General features: G+C 42.6%; 1 protein-coding gene across 5 annotated transcripts; it reads left to right on the top strand.

The window, feature by feature from the left end:
• The first annotated feature begins 272 nt into the window (after positions 1–272).
• On the top strand, positions 273–22033 carry fn1b (fibronectin 1b). Of its 5 annotated transcripts, none has more exons than XM_067585754.1 (46): positions 273–584; positions 870–995; positions 1320–1457; positions 1733–1864; positions 2304–2441; positions 2523–2663; positions 2785–2979; positions 3173–3355; positions 3666–3842; positions 4533–4688; positions 4841–4969; positions 5061–5204; positions 6352–6473; positions 7227–7395; positions 7483–7659; positions 7828–7956; positions 8057–8146; positions 8262–8456; positions 9704–9982; positions 10097–10360; positions 10453–10547; positions 11144–11312; positions 11552–11638; positions 11841–12032; positions 13094–13372; positions 13645–13836; positions 14040–14129; positions 14413–14679; positions 14848–14964; positions 15067–15228; positions 15327–15482; positions 15615–15731; positions 16103–16372; positions 16466–16653; positions 16734–16821; positions 16928–17107; positions 17233–17322; positions 17801–17989; positions 18176–18265; positions 18671–19095; positions 19211–19349; positions 20181–20342; positions 20437–20562; positions 20660–20766; positions 20887–20982; positions 21165–22033. In XM_067585754.1, exons 1-46 carry the CDS (start codon positions 452–454, stop codon positions 21240–21242), a joined length of 7368 nt encoding a protein of 2455 aa, XP_067441855.1. In that variant the 5' UTR covers positions 273–451; the 3' UTR covers positions 21243–22033. The 5 variants fall into 5 exon arrangements, with proteins under 5 accessions (XP_067441855.1, XP_067441846.1, XP_067441837.1 ...); XM_067585745.1 differs by having other exon boundaries at positions 2523–2669; positions 2791–2979; XM_067585736.1 differs by having other exon boundaries at positions 2523–2669.
• The last annotated feature ends 235 nt before the right edge of the window (positions 22034–22268 follow it).

The following is a 22268-nucleotide window of genomic DNA, read 5'->3' as shown; positions in this document are numbered from 1 at the left end:
GCAGTGACATCTTCTTGGATTAGTATTGATTTATTATTACAGGTTTATATTTATTGTCCTCTCCCTGACCCTGATGAACAGATTTCTTTTGCGCATTCATCTTTATAACTTGAGGTTTTTCTCTTGTCTTGTGAGGTTCTTTCATTCCTTGAAAGTGAAGTGTCGAGTGTCAGCGTTGCTCACCGTCGGGCGGGTCATCCAAGCTCCAAGCCCTCCCCTTGAATAGGCTGCGGTGGTGTGTCCGGGTATAAAACCAGTGCGTTCTACGTTCCTCAGTCTGGTGCACCAGCTGCAAGGCGGTAGACGGAACCGCCTGGAACAGCACCGAATAAGGGACAGAAACGAGATCTCTCCAAGCTGAACTCACTGCGCTCACTTCTTTTTGTACTTTTTTCATTTGATTAACTATATCCATTTTCTACTTTACCTTGAAATTCCTCTTTTCCTCAAAATGACTGGTAGCCCACTTACAGGGTTGCTGGTTGCGCTGTGCGTCAGCAGCGCAGTCCACGGCTTGCCAAAGACCAAAAGACAAACTGGCCAATATCAAGTGTATCCAGTGCTCAGGGACGCCGCTACTCCGGGTTCGTACAATGATTCCCATACATATTATTTAAGTATTAATTTAATATGATATGAATTTAATTGAACTTAACTTAATGCGTAAAAACTCAAAGATGACTTTGTCTCTGCGTTAGAATGTGATTTCTAATGTCTGTTGCATGTAATGACTATACAAGAACTTTACCATACTTAATGTTTGTTTTTTTAAAAAAAAATTGCAATAATTTCTATTCATTTTATCCTTACAATGCATTAATAACACACACTTACATAATAATAAAATATTCCTGTTATATGATTTCTAGTCGGATGTGAGGAAAACGGTCGCTCATACAGACCGAACGAGCAGTGGGAGAAACCCTACCGTGGAAGTACACTGGTGTGCACCTGCAATGGAGCAGCAGGCATCAAATGCAAATCAAAGCCTGCAGGTCAGTGAGAGAGCAACCATACAGTTTATTCCAGAAATGTCTTAGCGGGTCACTTTTCACGTCTGGAGACGAGTGAAAACTGACTTTGGGTGGGGATAAGAGTTTCACGACTTCTTTAACAATGTGTCAAGTAAAGGTAAACAGAACCATGACAAAAACAGCAGACCTGAATCACTTAAAAAAATAAATAAATAAAACAACTTGGAAACAGATCAAGATCACTTGTTCAGTCAGCAGTGCGCCTTTACGCACGGAGAGATCCCAGCAGGTTTATAGTTCAACAGCAGTCTCAAAGCTTTGGTGTTTTCTCTGTCTTTTTCTCAGTGGAGGAGTCGTGTTATGATAAGCACAATGACCGGACATACCGGGTCGGTGACACCTACGAGAGACCAAAGGACGGGATGATTTGGGACTGCACCTGTATCGGTTCTGGTCGTGGAAAGATCAGCTGTACCATTGCAAGTGAGTTACCTGAAAACTAAATAGTCTACTAAAGTTTATCAAGAATGCCATTTTCTTGACAAAAGAAATAAAGTTTGTCTTATTTTGCATTTTTCACCCTGCTTCTTTCATGCAGTAGAAACACATATAACTATTTCAGAATATTTTATTTAAGTGTTTAATTGAATTTGAATCATTGAATGTGAATTATGCATGATTGACACATTTCATAGTTTATATTAGGGAAATCTTTTTTTAAACTAACTGGAAGAAAATCTACATTTTGTCATTGACAGATCGTTGCCATGAAGGTGGAAGGTCTTATAAAATCGGGGACACTTGGCAGAGGCCTCATGACACTGCTGACTACATGCTGGAGTGTGTTTGTCTTGGAAATGGCAAAGGAGAGTGGACCTGCAAACCTGTGGGTGAGTACCTTTTATTAAATAAATGTACAAATCTGCATGGAGGACAAGATGTCAACACTTGACATATGAACTCTATGCAAAATATTACAACTTAAACATGCAAGCTTGCATATTCAGCTGCAGCCGCACACACACACACACACACACACACACACACACACACACATGCATAAACACATAAACTTACCGACAGGGTAAATTCTCAGTAGCATGACTGTGTTTGATATCATTGTAAATATTTGACAACAGTCCAGACAACCAAAGTAAGTGTGCAAAAGAGCATGTATCTCCTCTTTGCCCATCTTACGCCACATTTATTGATTTTTACTTGGTTTATGTGTTGTGGAAAGTTCCCGGTGATTTAGATGCTGGCTCCAAAAAGATCTTGTGATAAACTGCAGATGTAATAAATTAAGGCTCTGCTGTTTTTTCTTCCCAGCTGAGCGTTGCTACGAAAACAATGCAGCAACATCATACGTCGTGGGGGAGACCTGGGAGAAACCGTACCAAGGCTGGATGATGCTCGACTGTACCTGTCTGGGAGAGGGAAATGGACGCATCACATGCACCTCAAGGAGTAAGCAGAACACACACACACACACACACACTTTTACATACTTTCACTGGCGGCTGATGTCTACTGTTGTTCTCCAACCAGACCGTTGCAACGACCAGGACACCAGGAGGTCCTACCGAATTGGAGACACGTGGACAAAGAGTGACACAAGTGGACACGCCCTGCAGTGCCTGTGCTTAGGAAATGGTCGTGGAGAGTGGAAGTGTGAGAGACACAACGCAGGTAGAGGTGAGCCTCAAACTCTTGCTCAAGTTCAGCTGTGATGAAAGTGTTCACTCAATGGTAAACTCAGATGTCAGCATGCACAGCCCGTCATTCTTTCAATCTGTTTGTTTGCATACAGCCACAGGTACAGGTACTTCCGTGTTGACCACCGCCCATGCCCAGCCTCAGCCGCAGCCCGAGCCTCCCATCGAGGGAACCTGCCGCACAGACTCCGGAGCCACCTACTACGATGGACAGCGCTGGATCAGAAGCCAGGGCAGCAAGCAGATGCTCTGCACCTGTCTGGGCAACGGAGTCAGCTGTCAGGAGTGGGGTGAGTACAGGATGGGTGGAAAGAAAAGCGTTAGTCTCAGTGATAGAAAGAGGATGTAAATCTGTGGTCCATTATGCATCTAATCAGGTTTCCATGACATGATATAAGCTCAAATAACAATGATAAACATCCACATTGCTTTGTTTCTCCTATAATTACCATTTCCTCACTCTCCCCTCTCCTGTCTGTGCAGAGGGCAGGAACCAGGTGTATGGTGGCAACTCCGATGGCAAGCCGTGTGAGTTCCCATTCGTCTTCAATGGGAAGACCTACTACTCCTGCACCTCAGACGGACGCACAGACGGGCAGCTCTGGTGCTCTACTTCCTCAGACTATGACAGAGAACAGCAGTACTCTTTCTGTACTGAAAGGAATGGTGAGACTTGGGGATGGATGTAAACTTGGACTTGACCAAGTTATTGGTCTTATGGATATATTAGGCTGGACTTGATCAATTCTGTTTTTATGTTATGTTAATGTTTTATGTTATGTAAATTTTACACTTAAGCCTTAATGTATCTCAGAGTCTCCCTTCTTTGATACATGGATACTTGATTGATGTGATGTAATTTTTGAAAATTACAGCGGAAAAATCTTTCAGAAATCGCAGCCCCCAAACTCTAAAGAAGACATGGTAGTGTGGTAAAATCAGAGATTAACAGTAGATGTTTCCTTCTCAATACCAGCTATTGTGGCGACACGAGGTGGCAACTCCAACGGTGCCCTGTGCCACTTCCCCTTCCTCTATAGTGGCCGCAACTACACTGACTGCACTGCTGACGGGCGCCGTGATGGCATGAGGTGGTGTGGTACCACCTACAACTACGACACAGAGCAGCGCTTTGGATTCTGCCCTATGGCTGGTGAGTGTGTGTGCTGCTATGTTTGTTCCACAACATGCTGTTATTTTGAAGCTTGTCGGTCAAATGTCAAGTATTGTCTTTTTCTTCTACAGAAAGTTTTGGCACAATAGATTTCAAAAGTCTCCAATTTACATGCACAATATATAATAATAATGATAAAGTTAATAATGTTAATGTTTTAAGCCCATTTAACTGCAGAACTACAAGCTAAAGTGGGATTATAGCATCTTTTAAATTGCTCTGAATGCATGTTTTGTTTACAGAAAAATTAGCCTCCGTGAACCTAGGTCATATTGCCAAAGTTAGACATTTTCAAATGCGACACTTTGGGCTTTACCATATATTGATGTCATTCTTTTGAAAGGGATGTAATTACTCTTAATGCTTTTTCTTTATCTCATCTTGTTCTCATTGATGCTAATGGCTGTGTGGTTTCATGGGTCACTTGCAGACGATAAGGGACTTAATAACTGGTGTGTGAAGGAGAGGGGGTTTATGGTCATGGGAGAGTGTTGAGTCTATCAAGGCCATTACACGGTCATGACACTGAGATGAACTGGACCAAAGAGAATTCCCTTTTACGACAGTCAGAGTCATGTCAGTGCACACATGCATGTCCACTGGCACACAAAAACACACAGCGGAAAAGTACTTTTTGTTCCTATTTCTATGCTTGTCTTTCTTTCTTAGCCCATGAGGAGGTGTGCACCACCAACGATGGAATGATGCACCGTGTAGGCGACAAGTGGGACAAACGCCATGATGTCATGGGTCACATGATGGAGTGCACATGCCTCGGCAATGGACGTGGGGAGTGGAGCTGTATCGCTTACTCACAGCTGCGAGGTCAGGGAGCAACGTCCATTTGGATTTGATACAAAACTGTTCAAGTCTTTTGGAAGATGTCTTGAAATAGTCACAGCAGTATTGTAATCTGACACTAAAGCATAAAAAGTGTATGTTGACTGTATGTTTCCCTCTCGCCTTTACATGTTCAGATCAGTGTATTGTTGATGGCTTGAACTATGAAGTGAACCAGGAATTCTCCAAGCGCCACGATGAGGGCTACATGATGAACTGCACCTGCTATGGACAGGGACGTGGACGCTGGAAGTGTGACGCTATCGGTGCGTTCATGGCTCCTCATCTCAGCTGTCAGGGAATTAGAACTTCCACCCCTTTGTCCCATCATCTCACCTGTTTTATTTCTTTCAACAGATCAGTGCCAGGAGCCACAAACAAGAACGTTCTATCAGATTGGAGAGACATGGGACAAAGCTATCCATGGCATCCAATACCGCTGTTATTGCTATGGCAACGGGATTGGAGAGATGAGATGCGAACCCCAGCGGTCCTCCCCAGGCACGAAATGTCCTTTATTCATCACAAATCAGTTTAAAACAATCCATGACTGGTGCACTGTTTGTACAATCCAAAAGTAAATCTGGACCAACATGGCTGGAGCTTTAAGTGTTTATAGACAAAACACTGAAAATGATGCAGTGAGCTAAGACTTGAAAAATCCTAACTGACTGTAAAAAGACACAATATCACATTTTGTATTGAATTTGCAATTTCTCAGTCCTTTCCTGCACAAAGGGAGATAGCAGTTTAGTACTAAATCTGTGTTTGCTATACTTTTTTCAACTCCACTACATTGCTTACCTCCTTCTTCTCACGTACTCTGAACCTCCCATCATCCGTCACTGAAATGAAAAGTTCACTTGGCAGGTTAGTAGAAGAAAGCGGGGGTTTGGGTTTTCTCGACTTTGAAGTCTAGCAAATGGAGACGTGCCGGCCAATCACATCACCCTGGTCTTCCTCTTGGTCTTTGTAGTTAGAGAGGTTTTTCCTCCCCCGCCTAGAGTTGAGTGTTTTTTGTGCTGACCCAGGATGCTGGGTTGGGCAGCCGGGGGAGGGGGGGGGGGGGGGGGGGGGAAGCGGGGGGGTATAGCATTATATACACTTCCTGCCTCTCACTATCACCAACATCTGCCACTGGTTACTGGCACTGGCTGGGTAAAAGTTGCTTAATGTGATACTTTGTACTGCGGTGCATTGTGTGTTCTGAATCAAACATTGACCTAAAAAGTTCCAGTTGCAACATTTATCTCATCATCATTTGCAGAGGTCAGTGTGTTTATATGACGCAGTGGACTTCTAGCCTCCACCTGTGAAAGACGGTACAGAGGGTAGATAAATTGTGGTGAATATAGTACTCCAGTGTTATCTCAGACTGAAAAATGTCAAGTGGGTGTTTGAGCTGGTTTAGCACCGTCTGGTGGTTTGGTTTTGTCTCAAAAAGAAGAATCTAGCAGAACAGCCTCAAAGTAGCCAACTCTCACCCACACTCTCTACAGGCAACACTGTTATGTAACTTTATGTCTTTTAGACTGTGTGTTTTTCTCTTTCTCTCATCAAGAGTCTTTTTCTCTTTGCTAATAGCAGATTTGTTCTGGTCTCTCCTACTCTCTCCCCATGTCTTAAACCTGCTGTTCTAACTCATCAGACGGCCACGGACCTATCCAGCTGATCATCACAGAGGCAGGAAAACAGCCAGACTCCCACCCCATACAGTGGAACCCCCCTTCATCTGTTCACATTACCCAGTACATCCTGAAATGGAGAATTGTGAGTCAGTCTTTTGGTTCTTAACGCATGAGAAGGTCTTTGTTCCATCTAATTTTAAAAAGAGATTACATTGACTTTATAAATTCAAGTGAGCTCTAGTTTTTTTTTCCAAAAGGTGACTGGTAGCATTAGTAAAGTTGTGCAAACATCTGTGGGATTATTTGCTGTTTTCACTGAATGAGGTCAAGTGTTTTTGGTAAAGCTGACTGAAAGTTTGAAAGTTTGAGCATGGACAAACAAGGTGATTAGGGGGTCGCATTAACTCCCCCTTTACAGTCTGCATATACAAACACATGGATTTTAGATATTCCAAAGAAAATATTCCCCCTTCCTGTGTTTTTTTTTTTCACACGTTTTTCTCTTTGAAGACCCCAAAGACTGACATGCTGGTTGAAATGTTTATGAAACTTAATTAAAGTCAAACCGATTTCCTCTTAATGTTGTTTGTATATTTTGGAGAGCAAAGTCACTCTCCCTCATCAGGTCCTCCTGCTGAGAGAATTTGTAGTTTTCCGACAGGGTGCAAAGCCAGTCTAAATACTAAAAGCAGGATGTGGCAGTAAAGTTAGTCAATCAGAGCTGGCGAGCAGTCCAGAAACGTACAGGCTACTATACAAAGTCTTAAATACTCTCGTAAATCCCTTCTAATCTGTTGATATTGTTGCTGAACTTTACCATATTTGTGCTGTCAAAAATGTATTATTCTAAAGATTTATGCCTGCAATCAAACTTTTATCTTTTCACCCCATATAGAAAAATACCCGCGCTCCCTGGAAGGAGGTGACCATCCCCGGCCACCTCAACTCCTACACCATCGGCGGGCTGCGTCCAGGTGTCACCTATGAGGGTCAGCTGATCAGCATCCTACGCTACGGACGCCGTGAGGTCACACGTTTCGATTTCACCACTACCCATGGTTCTTGTGAGTAGACTTGAGCAGTTTCCAAGCATTCTCTTAACACCACAAATCCAATATATTTATATAATTGATATCCTCTCATTTCTCAAGTGGAAACATCGGAGGGAGAGACGACCCCGCCTCCTCCAGTGGTGGACACTTCTGAGTCGGTGACAGAAATCACCTCTAACAGCTTTGTTGTGTCCTGGACGTCAGCCTCGGCCACCATCTCCGGCTTCAGAGTGGAGTATGAGCTCAGTGAGGATGGGGCCAAGCCAAAGGTTTTGGGTAAGAGACTTTGACCATCCCTGAAGCCTCCATACTACCTTCCTTATGTCACATGCAAATAAGTAATTGGATTGATGTTCTGACTGATGTATTTCTGATTAAATTACACTCTGTTCCCCCAGTATTATACATAAAATTAACTGACTAACTTTCTGTCTGCTTTTACAGATGTTCCTCGCACAGCCACCTCTGTCACCCTCAGTGACCTCCTGCCAGGACGCAGATACAACGTCAACGTCTACGAGGTCCCAGATCAGGGAGAGCCAAACCTCATCCTGACCACCTCGCAGACAACAGGTAGGAGAATCCCTGTCCATTTCTTTGTCATGTCAGTAAGCAAAATAAACTGAAAGAAACAGCACAAAATAGGTGATTTCCATTCTCTTCCTTTCCCCAGCTCCTGACACCCCTGGACAGCATGCTGTCGATGACGTGGGAGAGTCATCAATCCGAATCAGCTGGTCCAGACCTCAGGCTCCTATTACTGGTAAGGAACTACCTTTTTGTCTTTGTATGTGTGTGTATATGTGATTTAAATGAGTAATTTGATTTAAAGATCCATTTTATTCTGGCTTGTGTAACTGTATGTTTGTTCCTGTCAGGCTACCGTGTCGTGTACACGCCATCAGTGGAAGGCAGCAGCACTGAGCTAACCCTGCCAGACTCCGAGACCTCAGTGACCCTGGTTGACCTTCGCCCTGGTCTGCTTTACAACATCAGCATCTATGCTGTGGAGGAGGAACAGGAGAGTGAGCCTATTTTTGTGCAGGTCACCACTGCTGGAAACCCTCAACCAGGTACACATTTTTAATACCCTATCTTTCAGTTAAGAAAGAATGAAATTAATGGAAATTGTCCACATAAAAGATAAACCCTCACATTGTATTAATCTTTTCCATTCCAGTAAATGGAAAACATGTAAATCTATCTTTTGTCAGTGAAAGCTGTGTGATTGACAGGGTGCAGATTAAGTTTATACTTGCAGCTAAGATTCCTTATAGGGCCAGGGAGGGTTTTCCCTTTTCAAAGCGTTTCCCAAAAAGGGTTTGGGAAAGACTGAGCTTGTCAAAACACCTCTGTGACAAAGTATGCTTTTACAGCTGTAGCTATAGCATCATTAAATTTATTTCCATTTTGGTTCATCTCAGTTAATCTTATCATGGCCCCTGAATGACCTTTCTTTAGTTAGTGGGTTTACGAACGGACACGTGTACAATGGAAGTTAAACACTTATGAGAGCAAGCATGCACATATAGCCGTCACCCACACAGACACACACACACACACACACTTCATAAATCCTCATTATATCTTTAATTGGATTTCCATTACTGACTCTTTCCTCCTTGTGCCTGGCATGGCTGCAAAATTTGTTTTATTATGCTCAAAAAAGCAAAACCAGATGCTGTAGAGAATGGCTCTGAATACTTTAAACTAGTCCAGCTTTTGCATTTCTCTTCTATTTTCTGTTATGTCTAGGCCATTATAGTTGAAATCTGTAAATATCACATCTTAGAAATTTTTAAAGCCTTTTATTATAATGATTTATTGAAAGTTACATAATTTTGGAAAGCTGCCACTGTAAAGATAAACAGATTTTTGGATTGTTTTATTGTACTTAGCTCTTTTAAGTTAGCCTTGTACTTAATCAACTAAGTTAAAGGTGACCTATGGAGTTTTCTTGTAAACAAAGTTATGCGTACATTCAGTATTTCTCACCAAAATGCACTGTGTGTATCCTGAAGGCCTACCTTTAAAAAGCACGTTATATGTGTCCTAAAAAATTTGCAAAGCCATTTTAATTTTGCCTTTGCAAACATATTGGTGCGTTTCTTGGTACATTACCGCCACCAAATGTTGAGCATGAAACCATTGGTAGGAATGTGTCACACCACCCGCATTCATGTGCGCTTATATGTGGTTTGTAGGGATGTGCTCATAAAAACACTGCTCCGTAGTGCTACTACTGGTCAGAAACTCCCACAGGGTACCTTTAAGTCTGTCTATAGTCCTTGTTAATTATTCTACTACTTCCTGTTCACAGAGGAGGTCCAAGCACCCACAGATCTACAGTTCTACGAGGTTTCAGATGTGAAGATCACCATCACCTGGACTGGCCCACCCAGTGAGGTGACCGGTTACAGGGTGAACTTCTCCCCCGTTGGTTCTGATGGCACAGACACGAGGCCCCTGCAGCTGCCTATCTCACCCAACGCATACGCTGAATTAACCCACTTGCAGCCTGGCACACTGTACCGCTTCTACATCTATGCCATTAACGATGGAGTGGAGAGCAAGCCACTTGTGGGAGAGAAGTTAACCAGTAAGTATAACCATGTACAAAGGAGCCTGATTTAGACAAAAATGTGGAAACATCAAAATATAAAACATGAGAGATTCTCTGACTTACATGGATTGCGTTTTCTAACCCCTCCAGAACCTGATGCTCCCACCGATGTGCGTTTTACTGACGTTGGCTCTGACAGCGCAAAAATCACCTGGGAGGCTCCCCGTGCCATTGTATCTGGCTATCGTCTTTTCTTGAGCATCGAGGGCTCCAGCCCCATCGAGAAGAGGATCCCGGGCAGGGTCACCCAGTTCCCCCTGAGGAATTTGCGTCCAGACACCCAGTACACTGCCATCCTGCACTCTGAGCTGGACAATGAGCTCAGTGAGGGTGTCACTACATATTTCACCACAGGTCAGTGTTAAAAAAAACACATCAGAGTATAATAAATTATTGCAATGAATATAATTTTATAATTTTCTGTCCCTATTCTTTCCTCTCTCCAGCACCCGAGATTGGAAATGCTCCTCCTTTCAGCACTGAGGTCACTGATACCTCTATCATTGTCACCTGGATACCTGTCCGCAAGTTCAGCTACAAGGTAGAAACCTGCATCAGCCCACAACATAAATAAGAAGTCAGTTTATCATCAAGAGAAACAGCTGTTCATAATCAAACAAAATTAAAGCTGTTCTAATGGATCATTTAAAATGAACAATTGTTCAAATCACTATGTGTCATGTGAAAGAGGTCACTCATAGTGACAAATTTACAGAGCATTATCACCCAACTCTGCAGGTTCCTGCAACCTTGTTTCTAGCCGCAGTAGACTCACTGCTATACTGTCTGACAGTGTACAGTGTGTTAATCTCTAGACTAGACAAAGTTAGTGACTAGACTTAACAGCTAGATCTTTTCCTTAGGAGCTGTTGGAGAGCAAAGCAGAGCGAGATTGGACTTACATTTGTTGGGTGTTAAGACATGTAACTCTAAATAAATACTGATGTAGTTTCAAATCTATTGGATCTGTAAATAGGTGACTATTTGCTAACATTTTTGCCAGTGATTGTAGATTTTTGCGCTGCTCCCAAGTGGCCAAAAAAATCAATTAGTGCAGGCTTAATATCTTTGCTGTAGTGTATTTGAAATGTATTTTCTGAGTTTCTGATCTCTGTATGTCTATCGCCTTCTTTCCAGCTATCTGTGCTCCCCAGCCAGGAAGGCGAGTCTCCCAGAGAAGAGACCGCTGACTCTGGACGTGTTTTTGTGTCTGGTCTGATTCCTGGAACTGAGTACACCTACAGTGTCCAGCCCATTTTCAATGGACGCAACCGTGGAAAGCCCATCACCCGCAATGTTGTGACTTGTGCGTATCTGATTCACTTAAGAAAAAAAGAAAGGAAAGACAGTCATGATGATAACTGCTAAACAAAAGCTGCTATAAAGTAAAGAAGTTATATAACTGATCACCAGATTGATTTAGTATTGCCGTGGTCCCACATAGCTCAGTTCAAACCATTTGGCAAGAGTTTGTGTAAGTGGTTACTGTTGCGTCAAATCCATCTTCTCATGCTTGTGTCATGGTCTGCTTTCTTCTCCTTGCAGCTCTGGCTCCTCCCACTGACCTGAGAGTGGAATCCAGTCCCGACACAGGAGATCTCACTGTCCACTGGGTAGCCTCCAGAACACCAGGTAAATATTGACTGTGCTCCCTACGCACTGCCGGCCCATTGGATCACACCAAGTCTAGACCTTGGCCATTGAATTTTTTTTTTTTTTCACCAGGACAAATGTCTCTTCCTGGTATTTCCTTTTCATTTCTCACAGTGACTCATAAATTACAAAAAAAAACTCTTGTTATAATGTTTTATTTGCCATGTACCCTCCTCTGCAGGCATCACAGGCTACAGAGTGACAAGCACACCAACCAACGGCCAGCGAGGAAACTCCCTGGAAGAGTTTGTCAGGGCTGATCAAACCTCAGTCGTGCTAGAGAACCTAAATCTTGGGGTGGAGTACAATGTCAGTGTGTTCACTTCCAAGGGCCATTTGGAAAGTGTGCCGGTGTCCACTATTATCACCCCAGGTAGGAGCCAGCAGGAAGGCAATCACACACGTTAATAGGAATCAAACTCACAACTACATTCTCATAAAAAGACCACTGACTGTCTGTATGTGAGAGAGAAAGAGAATGATACATTTCCTAGGAAAAGGTGTGTCAATATTTTCACCCCGTCATTGTTTTTGGGAGAAAGAAAAAAAAAAAGGACACTGGAATGCCTCAAACACAGTCCTCTCTGAAAGCTGCATTAATTGATTTTTGGCCACTAGGGGGCAGAATAACTTCAAAACAAGCTAACAGACACACAACTCTGACCAAATTTTGTCTAATGAAGTTGTTACTGCAACCAGGTTAGTGAAAATTGCCTATTTACACATTCAAGAGACACAGAACAACACTGCCATCACATTGCAGTTTTCACCTAACTAACATAAGTCCAATACTCACCCTTCTCTCAGCTCTGTTTTGGTGTTGTCCTGAGAAAAATATTTAGCTAGCTGTGCGACTTCACCAGCTACTTGCTGACTTCAACTATCAGCTGTTTGGTGCTGAGATTAAGCATGCAGTGGCTTTATTAGCTTGTTTTCTAAAAAGCTGCCTGATTTGGCTGGAAATGAATTTAATGAGAGCGGTAAGACTAAACCAAAACAGCAAATGTGCTATATAACCAAAACGATGATGCCCAGTACAGCCACTGGTTTGGGGGCTCCCTCTCTGTTGATATGTTACTATTAGTGACTACTTTAATGCAGCTTTAATAATAGTAGCCTACTACTAACAGGGTGGCTAACCTACCATTTGCATGGAGATCATATCTATTAACTGGGAAAGTGGTTTAATATTTTTGGTGCATGTCCAGAACAGTAGTATTAATCACTGCTTGTTTTTACCTTTAAATATTAACTACATTGTCATTTTTTGACTTAAGTAATTTGTATTTTTTTCTCTCTAGCATGGCTACTGTTACACTAAGTGCTTTATTGGGAATGAAATTATTTTTTGACACAATTAATGTAATTATTATGGCTTTTGAGTCTTGTGTTTCTAATTTTGCTTGCGCTTTGCAACTGGCCTAACCCTTTCAGACATACCCCCACCAAGTCATATTGACTTTGTCGACATTACTGATACCACCATTGGCCTGCGCTGGATCCCTCTGAGCTATCCTACCATTACTGATTACCGGATAATGGTAGTGACATCAGGGGAAAGCTTGCCAATTTTTCAAGATACGGTGGAGGCATCTGCTGGTTATTACACGATTCGTGGTTTGGAGCCGGGTGTGGACTATGACATCAGTATCTTCACTGTTACAGAAGAGGGAGAAAGCAAGCCGACCACACACACAAAGCAAACACAAGCTGGTGATTTAATTCTTTCACTCCATCTGTGGGGAGGGCCGGGGTTTTGATCTAAGAGAATTTATGAGAACACATTAACCGCCCTTTTATTAACACACAATAAACTACAGTAAATTTTAGAAATTTATCACATCAGTATTAACTTTATGCCATTGTAAATCTGACTGTATTTAGTTAACCTTTTTGCAATCAATTAAGTAAGTATTTCAGCATTTTTTTAGGTTAGGTTGTTTTTTTCTGTGTTAGATGAACCTTTTAACTCCTCATTCCTCCAGCGATTCCCGCTCCCACCAACCTGCAGTTTAGGGGGGTGGGTCCTGACCACATCAGGGTGACATGGACAGTCCCCCATGTTGCCACGCCAAGTGACATCTCTCGTTTTGTCATCCGCTACCACCCTGTGTCCACTGATGATGACATCAAGGAGGTTAATGTGGGTGGAGCCACCAACACCTTCGTCCTGCAGAGTAAGACGGCACAAAGACTGTGTTTAGATTAGCGAAGTGTTGGACAGAAAACTGATGTAGAAATTTAAGATCTGCGCTGAATAGCTGTAATACACATTTACAAACCAACAGTGCAAAACAAAACTACACCATGGAAAAATTATATTGTTTTGTCTCTGCACTATCCATTCTAACTCGATCTGTGCCCCTCCATTTTCATATAGACCTGCTTCCCAACACTGAGTACCGCATCAGTGTTGTGTGTGTGTACGGTGAACGAGAGAGTGAACCAGCCACAGGAACTCAGAGCACAAGTGAGTAGAGAGATGGTTCCAAAAGTTGTGTTCAGTTCCATTTTCTTTTTTACTTTAAATGGTAAATAATGTTTCATCACAAAAACAATGTGACATTTGCAGTAATTTTTACATTTTCAAGCATATCAAAGCGGAAGAAATAAGCAATAAACATTACATAAACAATACATTATATATAAACAATACATTTCACCAATTAGCGTATTTAATTTAGCTACATTGTGTGATTTTTTTGTTATTGCATGCAGTGTATCTTCATCTGTACCAATATGTTTCCCTCCAGCTCTGGATTCTCCTACTGGCTTGGACTTCTCTGAAATTCAGACCAACTCCTTCACCGTTCACTGGCTGGCTCCCACTGCCGTTATCACTGGCTACCGCATCCGCTATCAGAAGACAAGTGGCGGACAGGCCAAGGATGTGAGGCTGTCCCCAACCAGGACCCACTATACTTTGACTGGACTGGCACCAGAGACGGAGTACCTAGTCTCTGTGTACGCTTTCAACAACAACCAGGAGAGTCAGCCTCTGACTGGCACACAGGCCACCAGTGAGTTTCTGTACTGGTTTCTATCATCACGTCTTCTTTTTCCTTCCTCCTAGTGACATTTCTCAGCTGAATGTAGATCATAATTATGATCTCATTTGCTTTGAATATATTTTTTATTATAATGCATCTCTTTCCTCTCCTCTGCTCTCCTCTTCTAATCTTTTCCAGTCTCTGATGCTCCCACTGACCTGGAGGTAACATCATCCAGCCCTACCAGCATCACCATTCGCTGGGACGCTCCCTCTGTCGCAGTGAAGTACTACAAGATCACCTATGGAGGGGCAGGTCTGTACACAGTGTTGTCATTTATAATTCCCAATTCCCAAACAAATAAACCACCACCATATTCCGGGATTAACTCTTGGTCCTTTTTCTCTCTCTTTCTAGGTGGTGAGACTCCCAAAGAGTTCACAGTGCAAGCCCCTCAGACCACTGCCACTATCACTGGTCTGAAGCCTGGTACTGACTACACCATCACAGTCTATGCTGTTACTGGAAGAGGGGACAGTCCCGCCTCCAACACCCCTGTCTACATCACACACAAGACTGGTACGGCAATATGAAAAAAAAACATTCTTGAGACAAAATCTAAACTTTGAGAGGTTGAACACAAACTAAAGCTCACCATGTGTTGAACTCTCCTTTAGATATTGAGCCCCCAACCGACATGAAGGTGACCGATGTGAGTGACAACGCCATCACAGTGCGCTGGTCCCCTGCTCAGGGACCCATCAAAGGGTACAGAATCACCAGTGTCCCCAGGAATGGCCTGGGACCCTCCTACTCTGAGGTGGTGGCACCCGGTAAGACTGGCCGAGAAGAAAAGCTTTTCAGATTCAGGCTTTCATCTTTATTTTATATATAATTTTATATATTTCCAATATAGTATCCTCTGTTTTTGTTCTTACTTCTACCTTTTTGCTCTCCTGTTACAGATCAAAGAGAGATGACGTTCACAGGACTGATGCCCACTGTTGAGTATGTTGTCAGTGTCTACGCCCTGGGCACAGATGATCAACCCTCTTCTGCTGCGGTGGAGAATGTCGTTACCGGTTAGTTTGATTATTCTCAGTAAAACCCGATCCAAGAAAGACTTGAGGATTGTTTTGGTACACAGTTACAAACTGCCAGCATTATTCAGTGTGTTTTCATACACTTAAGTACTTTCTTTTACATGCTATGCTTAAATAGTTTTAAGTTCAAGTGTGTTTGTAAAGCAGCTATTCATTATCAAATTCATATTCTTAACTGTTCATGTTTGCTGTTGTTCATATCGACAAACTGGCTGCTAATGTAAAAGTTTTAATTATCAAAGTAAATGTTCTCTTAAGATCTATTGATAGCCTTAGAATTGGAAGTTGTTTAATTTAAAACAGCTGCTCAGAGCTGAAAGGAATACACTCCTCTTCCTCTATTCCTGCAGCTATGGACGGTCCTAAGGACCTGGCCTTCTCTGACATTGACTCCACCTCCATGCGCATCACATGGGACAGTCCAGAAGGCTCGGTGACATCGTACCGTGTCCTGTACTCCAGCTCAGAGGAGGGCGAGAGGGAGCTGCATCCAGCACCCAGAAGCAACCAGGACAGTGTGGTGCTGAGAGGCCTTCGCCCCGGCACAGAGTACACCGTTAAAGTCATTGCTCTCCATGACCGCATACCCAGCAAGCCATTGGTGGGAACACAGGCCACAGGTAGAAACGCACTCATGACTTAATTGATATGTTACCTGATTTAAAGGTGCAGTATAATCAAAATCTAAATGTCTTTGTGTTTCTCCACCTCAGTAATCCCTGCTCCGACCAACCTGGCCATCTCAGAGGTCGGTCCCTCCTCCTTCACTGTGTCATGGAGAGCCCCCACTGCACGCCTGTCAGGATACCGTGTGGTTGTCAGGCCTAAGAACATCAATGCCCCCACCAAGGAGATGAACGTTGCTCCAGACACCACACGCGTCATTGTACCAGGGCTCATGGTAAACAGAATTCTTGTCTCTGTATTTTAATAAAATAATAAATTCTGAGTAAATATTGACTGTACGTCTGTGTATCTTAGGTGGCGACCACATACCATATTGAAGTCTATGCTCTAAAGAACTCTGTGACAAGCAGGCCGGTGGAGGGAGAGGCGACCACACTGGAAGGTAATTGGCTGCTCTATTAACAGACACACACGCTATATTTATTATTTATTTATTTATTATGCACAACTTTTTTTCTTATGTCTGTTTTCTTTTCTCCTCTATATAGATGTAAGTCCTCCGAGGCGTGTGCGCATCTCTGATGTGAAGGATACCTCTTTCACACTAACCTGGCGCACCAAGACAGAAACCATCACTGGTTTCCTCATTGATGCCACGCCACAAGGTGCCTCACGACCCACCATCACCAGGACCGTCCCAGGAGACGCAAACACCTACACTCTCACAGGTACACCACACCCACTAAAAATGTGGAAATGATTTTCAGATGTGAGATTTGGAAGTCTGTGTGCCTTTGTAAGTGAATTCAGTGTCCCAGTTTGCTTCACCGTGTCTTTAATTTGTTTTTCTAAGGGCTGCAGCCCGGAACCTCATACACCGTTAACCTGTATACGCTGAATGGCAACACAAGGAGTGCCCCCTTTACACTCACTCTTAAAACAGGTACTGTATGCAAAACTTAGTCTCTGCTATCTCTTATCATCTCTTATATGCACTCTGTAAATGTATTTTGGTTACATTTGGTTAATAATGTGCTGTAATCTGCAATATAATTGTATTTCCAGTGATTAATTATGTTTATTTGTATTTTTATGTCATTCTAATGCATTTCTTTGCCTTATGTAAAGTTGTTTTATACAAATTGTCACATAATGTATAAATAATGTGCATATAAGCAGTGTACAGAGACACTGACACAGAGAGAGGGAAAGATGGAAGTAAATAATGCACATGTTTTAGATTTATGCAGCCACAGAAAATGCATCCATTTTCCAAATGTGGAAATAGAGCAGTTTAAAAACAAAATTCAAATGACAAATACAGCCGTAGCTTTGGACAAAAATTGCAACTGTGACCCCACAGTGCACACACAGACACAATAAATCAGATGATTTAATGTGATTTAATGTTCTCTCTGTAGCTGAACCAGTGGTCCAGGCTCCCACCAACCTCCAGTTCACATCTCTGACTCCCACCTCCATCTCCTTCACCTGGCAGCCTCCTGCCACACACATCACAGGATACTACATCACCTACGAGCAGGCAGGAGGAGCACCACGAGAGCTCACCCCACGCCCTCACGCTGGTCAAAACTACGCCACCATATCTGGTATGCAATTGGTCCATTACGGCTAAGAGTGCTGCTGCTGTAGATGTTGAAAAGGGAATATTTCTTACTTCTCTAAAAACCCAAAGCATCACTGAGGATCCACCAGTTGTATCATACTCTTACATGTCATCACAAGTCAGGTGCAACCTACCAATTCCACTATGTGATAATCATCCCTCTTTTCAGGCCTGAGACCAGCCACAGAGTACATCATCAAGATCATCGCCATTCAGAACACACTGAGAAGCGGACCTCTGGTGGGCAAAATCAGGACTCGTGAGTATTTTATGAATCATCATTTACATGATGTAATAAAGTGCAGGAATTCACATGAGCAATGGGTAAACATAATCGAAAATGTCATGGTTGGAATGGCAGCTTTAATGTGCTCAGCTGTGTCAAACGTTTCGTTGCAACAGCTCTGAGGCCTTGAGATGAACTGTGCAGTCAGCATTAGGCTCCTAAAACAATAAAACCCCATTTTTATTTTGAATGCCTTCTGAAATGCCATTCAAAATATATGTGGTATGCTCGTAATACTGCATTGTGACACTTTGTCATGAAGTAGTACCCTAGCAATGCTGTGTCAGCTCCTGTTGGCTGATATATGTTATAACAGCTCTGCTTTAGCCCCCCCTTGTCTAACCTGCTTGCTTCCCTAACCCCATCTCTCCCGCCCAGAACCAGAATCCCTGCTTCCCCTGCCTCTGCCCCCACGCCATGGAAGCGGTGATGGCAGGCTGGATGTGCCTGATATCGACAACACAGTTCAGGTAGTGGGCAACAATGGCCAGGATGGGCATAGTGGTCAGAGCGGGCATGTGGAGTACACAGAGTACAACAACAATGGAGAAAGTGGCAACCCACAGTCACCCTATGGTCAGGTTCGTGAGCCCCTGGTCTTTGTGCCCCTCCCTGATGCAGAGGGCCGCAGGCTGCCCATTGTGAAGCTGAATGTACCCATTGGCGTCCCATTTCATAACGTGACAGGAGTGCCACAGGAGGTTCAAACTCAGACCACCCTTTCCTGGAAGCCATACAGTCAGAGCAGCGCCTACCTGGTCTCCTGCAGTCCAATCACACACACAAATGAGAAGATGTTCCAGGTAAAACAGGATGGTTTCCAGCCCATCATCATGTCTGAACTAAATTATTTATCAGTCATATTTAAAAGCATTGTTATTTTATGTGAACAAACCTCATCTCTCACTGCCTGTCCAGATACGCCTGCCAGGCACAGCCACCACCGCTACCCTGATTGGACTGACCCCTGGAGCAAACTATAATGTGCTTGTGGAGGCTCTGAAGGGGGCACTCAAACACAAGATTCTGGAGCAGATCATCACTGCCGGAAACACAAGTAAGCATCTTACAGCAGCTAAGAAGAAATGATACATGCGCTGATGTATGTCAATCAAATTGCAAATATTTTTTGTATCCAGAGGTGTTTGTGGAGCTGTTTGACCAGCATCCAAAATTTGTTTTTATTTTTTTCAGCTGTGAGCAGCTCCTCCATTTCCTTTGTGCATTGCATTGTGGGACAATAGTGTACACCAACACTATATTAAAAAAATCCGTTTTTTTAAAATATGCCTACTGAAAATCTTCTAGTGTAAACAAACTACATACTCTGCTTAGATTAAGAAGATTATATGAGTGTCTACAACTCATCCCTAGTTCAGTAGACATACTGCACCGCCCAAGGAGCCATTTTCTCGAAATTTCCCAAAAATGTTCCAAAATGTCTCACTGTTGAGGCCATTTAACATGATTGTTAACTATCACTGATGTCACTAGTTCTTACTTTCCCCCCCAGACCCTTTTCATAGCAGAGTAAACACTACCTATTGTGTCAGCACTTGCTCATTAGCCTGCCTAAAATCAAACTATTACTAATTATTTTATTTGCTGCAGCTCGTGTCTGCCCTGCTGTGAAAACTCAGTGATAATGACACTTGGATACTTGATACGTGGTTTAACAAATACTACCGCATTGTTAAACCACTGTTGAAGTTTGACTGTATCTTAGATATACTGATGAAAAATCATTAGCATTATAAATAATTAAACATTCTGGTCCAAGACAAGTTCATTCAAAATGTGGCGGCAGTTCCTCTGGCAGATCAATCATCAGCAAACTAGCAGCTTAGACTTTTTTTTTTCATACTTTTCCTCGTCCATTTTCTTTCAGTCCCTGAGGGAGTGCCATCCGATAAGGACTCATGTTATGATGCCTTTACCTCAACCTACCATGATGTTGGTTCTGAGTGGGAGCGGATGTCTGATACAGGCTTCAAGCTGTGGTGCACATGCCTGGGCTTGGGCAGTGGCCACTTCAGATGTGACTCCTCTAGTAAGTTTTCTGGTTATTTACCGGGAATACATAAACCTAAATTTAAATGGAGTTTATATCACTTGATTTTTCTAACTATTATTTTGTCCATCAGAGTGGTGCCATGACAGCGGCAACAACTATCGCATTGGAGAGAAGTGGGACCGCCAGGCGGAGAATGGTCACTTGATGAGCTGCACTTGCTTGGGAAATGGCAAAGGAGAGTTCAAGTGTGAACCACGTAAGGCCTCTTCATACCCCGCGTGATACTCAATGATGGTCTCTGTAAGTGTGAAGGAGTTGCATATGAATGTTAATGTGTACGTATGCCCACGCAGATGACTCTGTGTGCTACGATGACGGTAAAACATACCAGGTGGGCAACCAGTGGCAGAAGGAGTACCTGGGTGCTATCTGCACCTGCACATGCTTTGGAGGACAGCAGGTAAGGCACATCTGCAGCTTTGGGTCTGTTGTTTAGAGTACAATGCAGTGCTGATGATGACTTATGGTAATTTAAGTAAAATCAAGCATGTATAAGCGTGTTCATGTTTGATCTTGTCAGGGCTGGCGATGTGAGAACTGCCGCAGACCAGGTACTGATGTAGATGCCAGTCTGCTGCAGCCTGTTAGATATGGAGACAACACACTGCGCAAACTGGTGAGTGGAACTGGTATACATACAAATGTTAATTATTCAAACTTAATTTTGTATATTTAAAATTTAATTAAACATCAATATATAAGTCAAATGACCCCACATGAGATCTCCAGCTCCAGGTTGGAAAAAAAAAGATGTGAAGTGTGTTATTAAATTAAATGTTTCCACTACTCTTCTTCCAGAATATTCATTGCCCCATTGAGTGTCTGCGCCCCGACCTGCTGGCAGACGCACACGTCCCCCAAATTCCTCGGGAATAAAAGGATCGGCCATCTGACAATCTGCTTTGCTCCCTCACCGTCCAATCGCTGCACTGTCTCACCCTTTAGAAGCCATGCTGTCTGTGACTGAACTGAACTAATTGCCTTATCACTTTCTGACACACCTTCAGCTAAAGATTAGGTTAGGTTAAACTGCCCTGCTGCCTGATGAAAAATGATTTTTCTTTTTAATGTCTTTTCACTGTTGACTGTCAAGTCTCTTGGAAGATGAAGACTCGTGTTATCACGATATTCGCATTCCTAATTCTTTTCTGTGCAACATTCCTTATAGCTTTAAAAGAGTTACAATCCTTTCCACATACTTGTACGTGCGCCTCGATGGGTGATATTTTCGATCTTGTCACCATATAGGTTTACGTATTTGTCAAATTGGCATTTTGTTTTCCATTCAAACAAATTCAGAAACATTTCCTAATGAAAGAGCAGAAACTGTCAGAAAGTAAGCACTGCGTTAAAAGAATGTCAATGTAGTTTTAACATTTAACATAATGTTGTTTAAACTGTCCATGAAAATGTGCTTTTCTTTTCTGTAGCCCTTCTTCTGTTATGGGGAGGGGGGTCGCACTGTGTGTGATTGACACATTCTGAACTCTAATGTCTTTTTACTAATTTATCCCTTCAATCTCAATGTGTGAATGTGTGAGCTGAGATGTGAGAATTTGAACTGTTCTATTTTTGTACTTTGTTGTCTGTGCCAAAGTTGTTTCTACCTTTGACAAAAAAAAAAAAGTCCCTTATTTTAATAAAGCTGGAGAGATCCTGAAACATTATCACAATGTTATGTTTATTCATTCTTTTGGTAAACCTGAGGTTTAAGGATGTGCACTGGTTTTACAATATATACTGAAATGTTTGCAGAAGACTAAATAGTTAAGGTTAGTGGTCTCAAGAGTGCTGCAATAAGTGAAATTATGGAAATCTGTTAGAATCTGAAGGTGCTGATTGAACAAAATCTCTTAAACTCCATACTGTTTAAACAGTGTCACTATATTAATAAAAAAAAAA

This window comes from Thunnus thynnus, chromosome 1 (assembly GCF_963924715.1).
Source record: "Thunnus thynnus chromosome 1, fThuThy2.1, whole genome shotgun sequence".
NCBI lineage: Eukaryota > Metazoa > Chordata > Actinopteri > Scombriformes > Scombridae > Thunnus > Thunnus thynnus.
The sequence above is the reverse complement of the archived record's forward strand: the minus strand, read 5'-3'. Positions and strand labels throughout refer to the sequence as shown.

Coding starts and splice junctions, on each gene's coding strand:
- fn1b (XM_067585736.1), top strand. CDS start 452: ATGACTGGTAGCCCACTTACAGGGTTGCTGGTTGCGCTGTGCGTCAGC. Junction 4,970..5,060: donor CTGGAAGTGTGACGCTATCG/GTGCGTTCATGG, acceptor TTCTTTCAACAG/ATCAGTGCCAGGAGCCACAA. Junction 11,313..11,551: donor CACCCGCAATGTTGTGACTT/GTGCGTATCTGA, acceptor TTCTCCTTGCAG/CTCTGGCTCCTCCCACTGAC.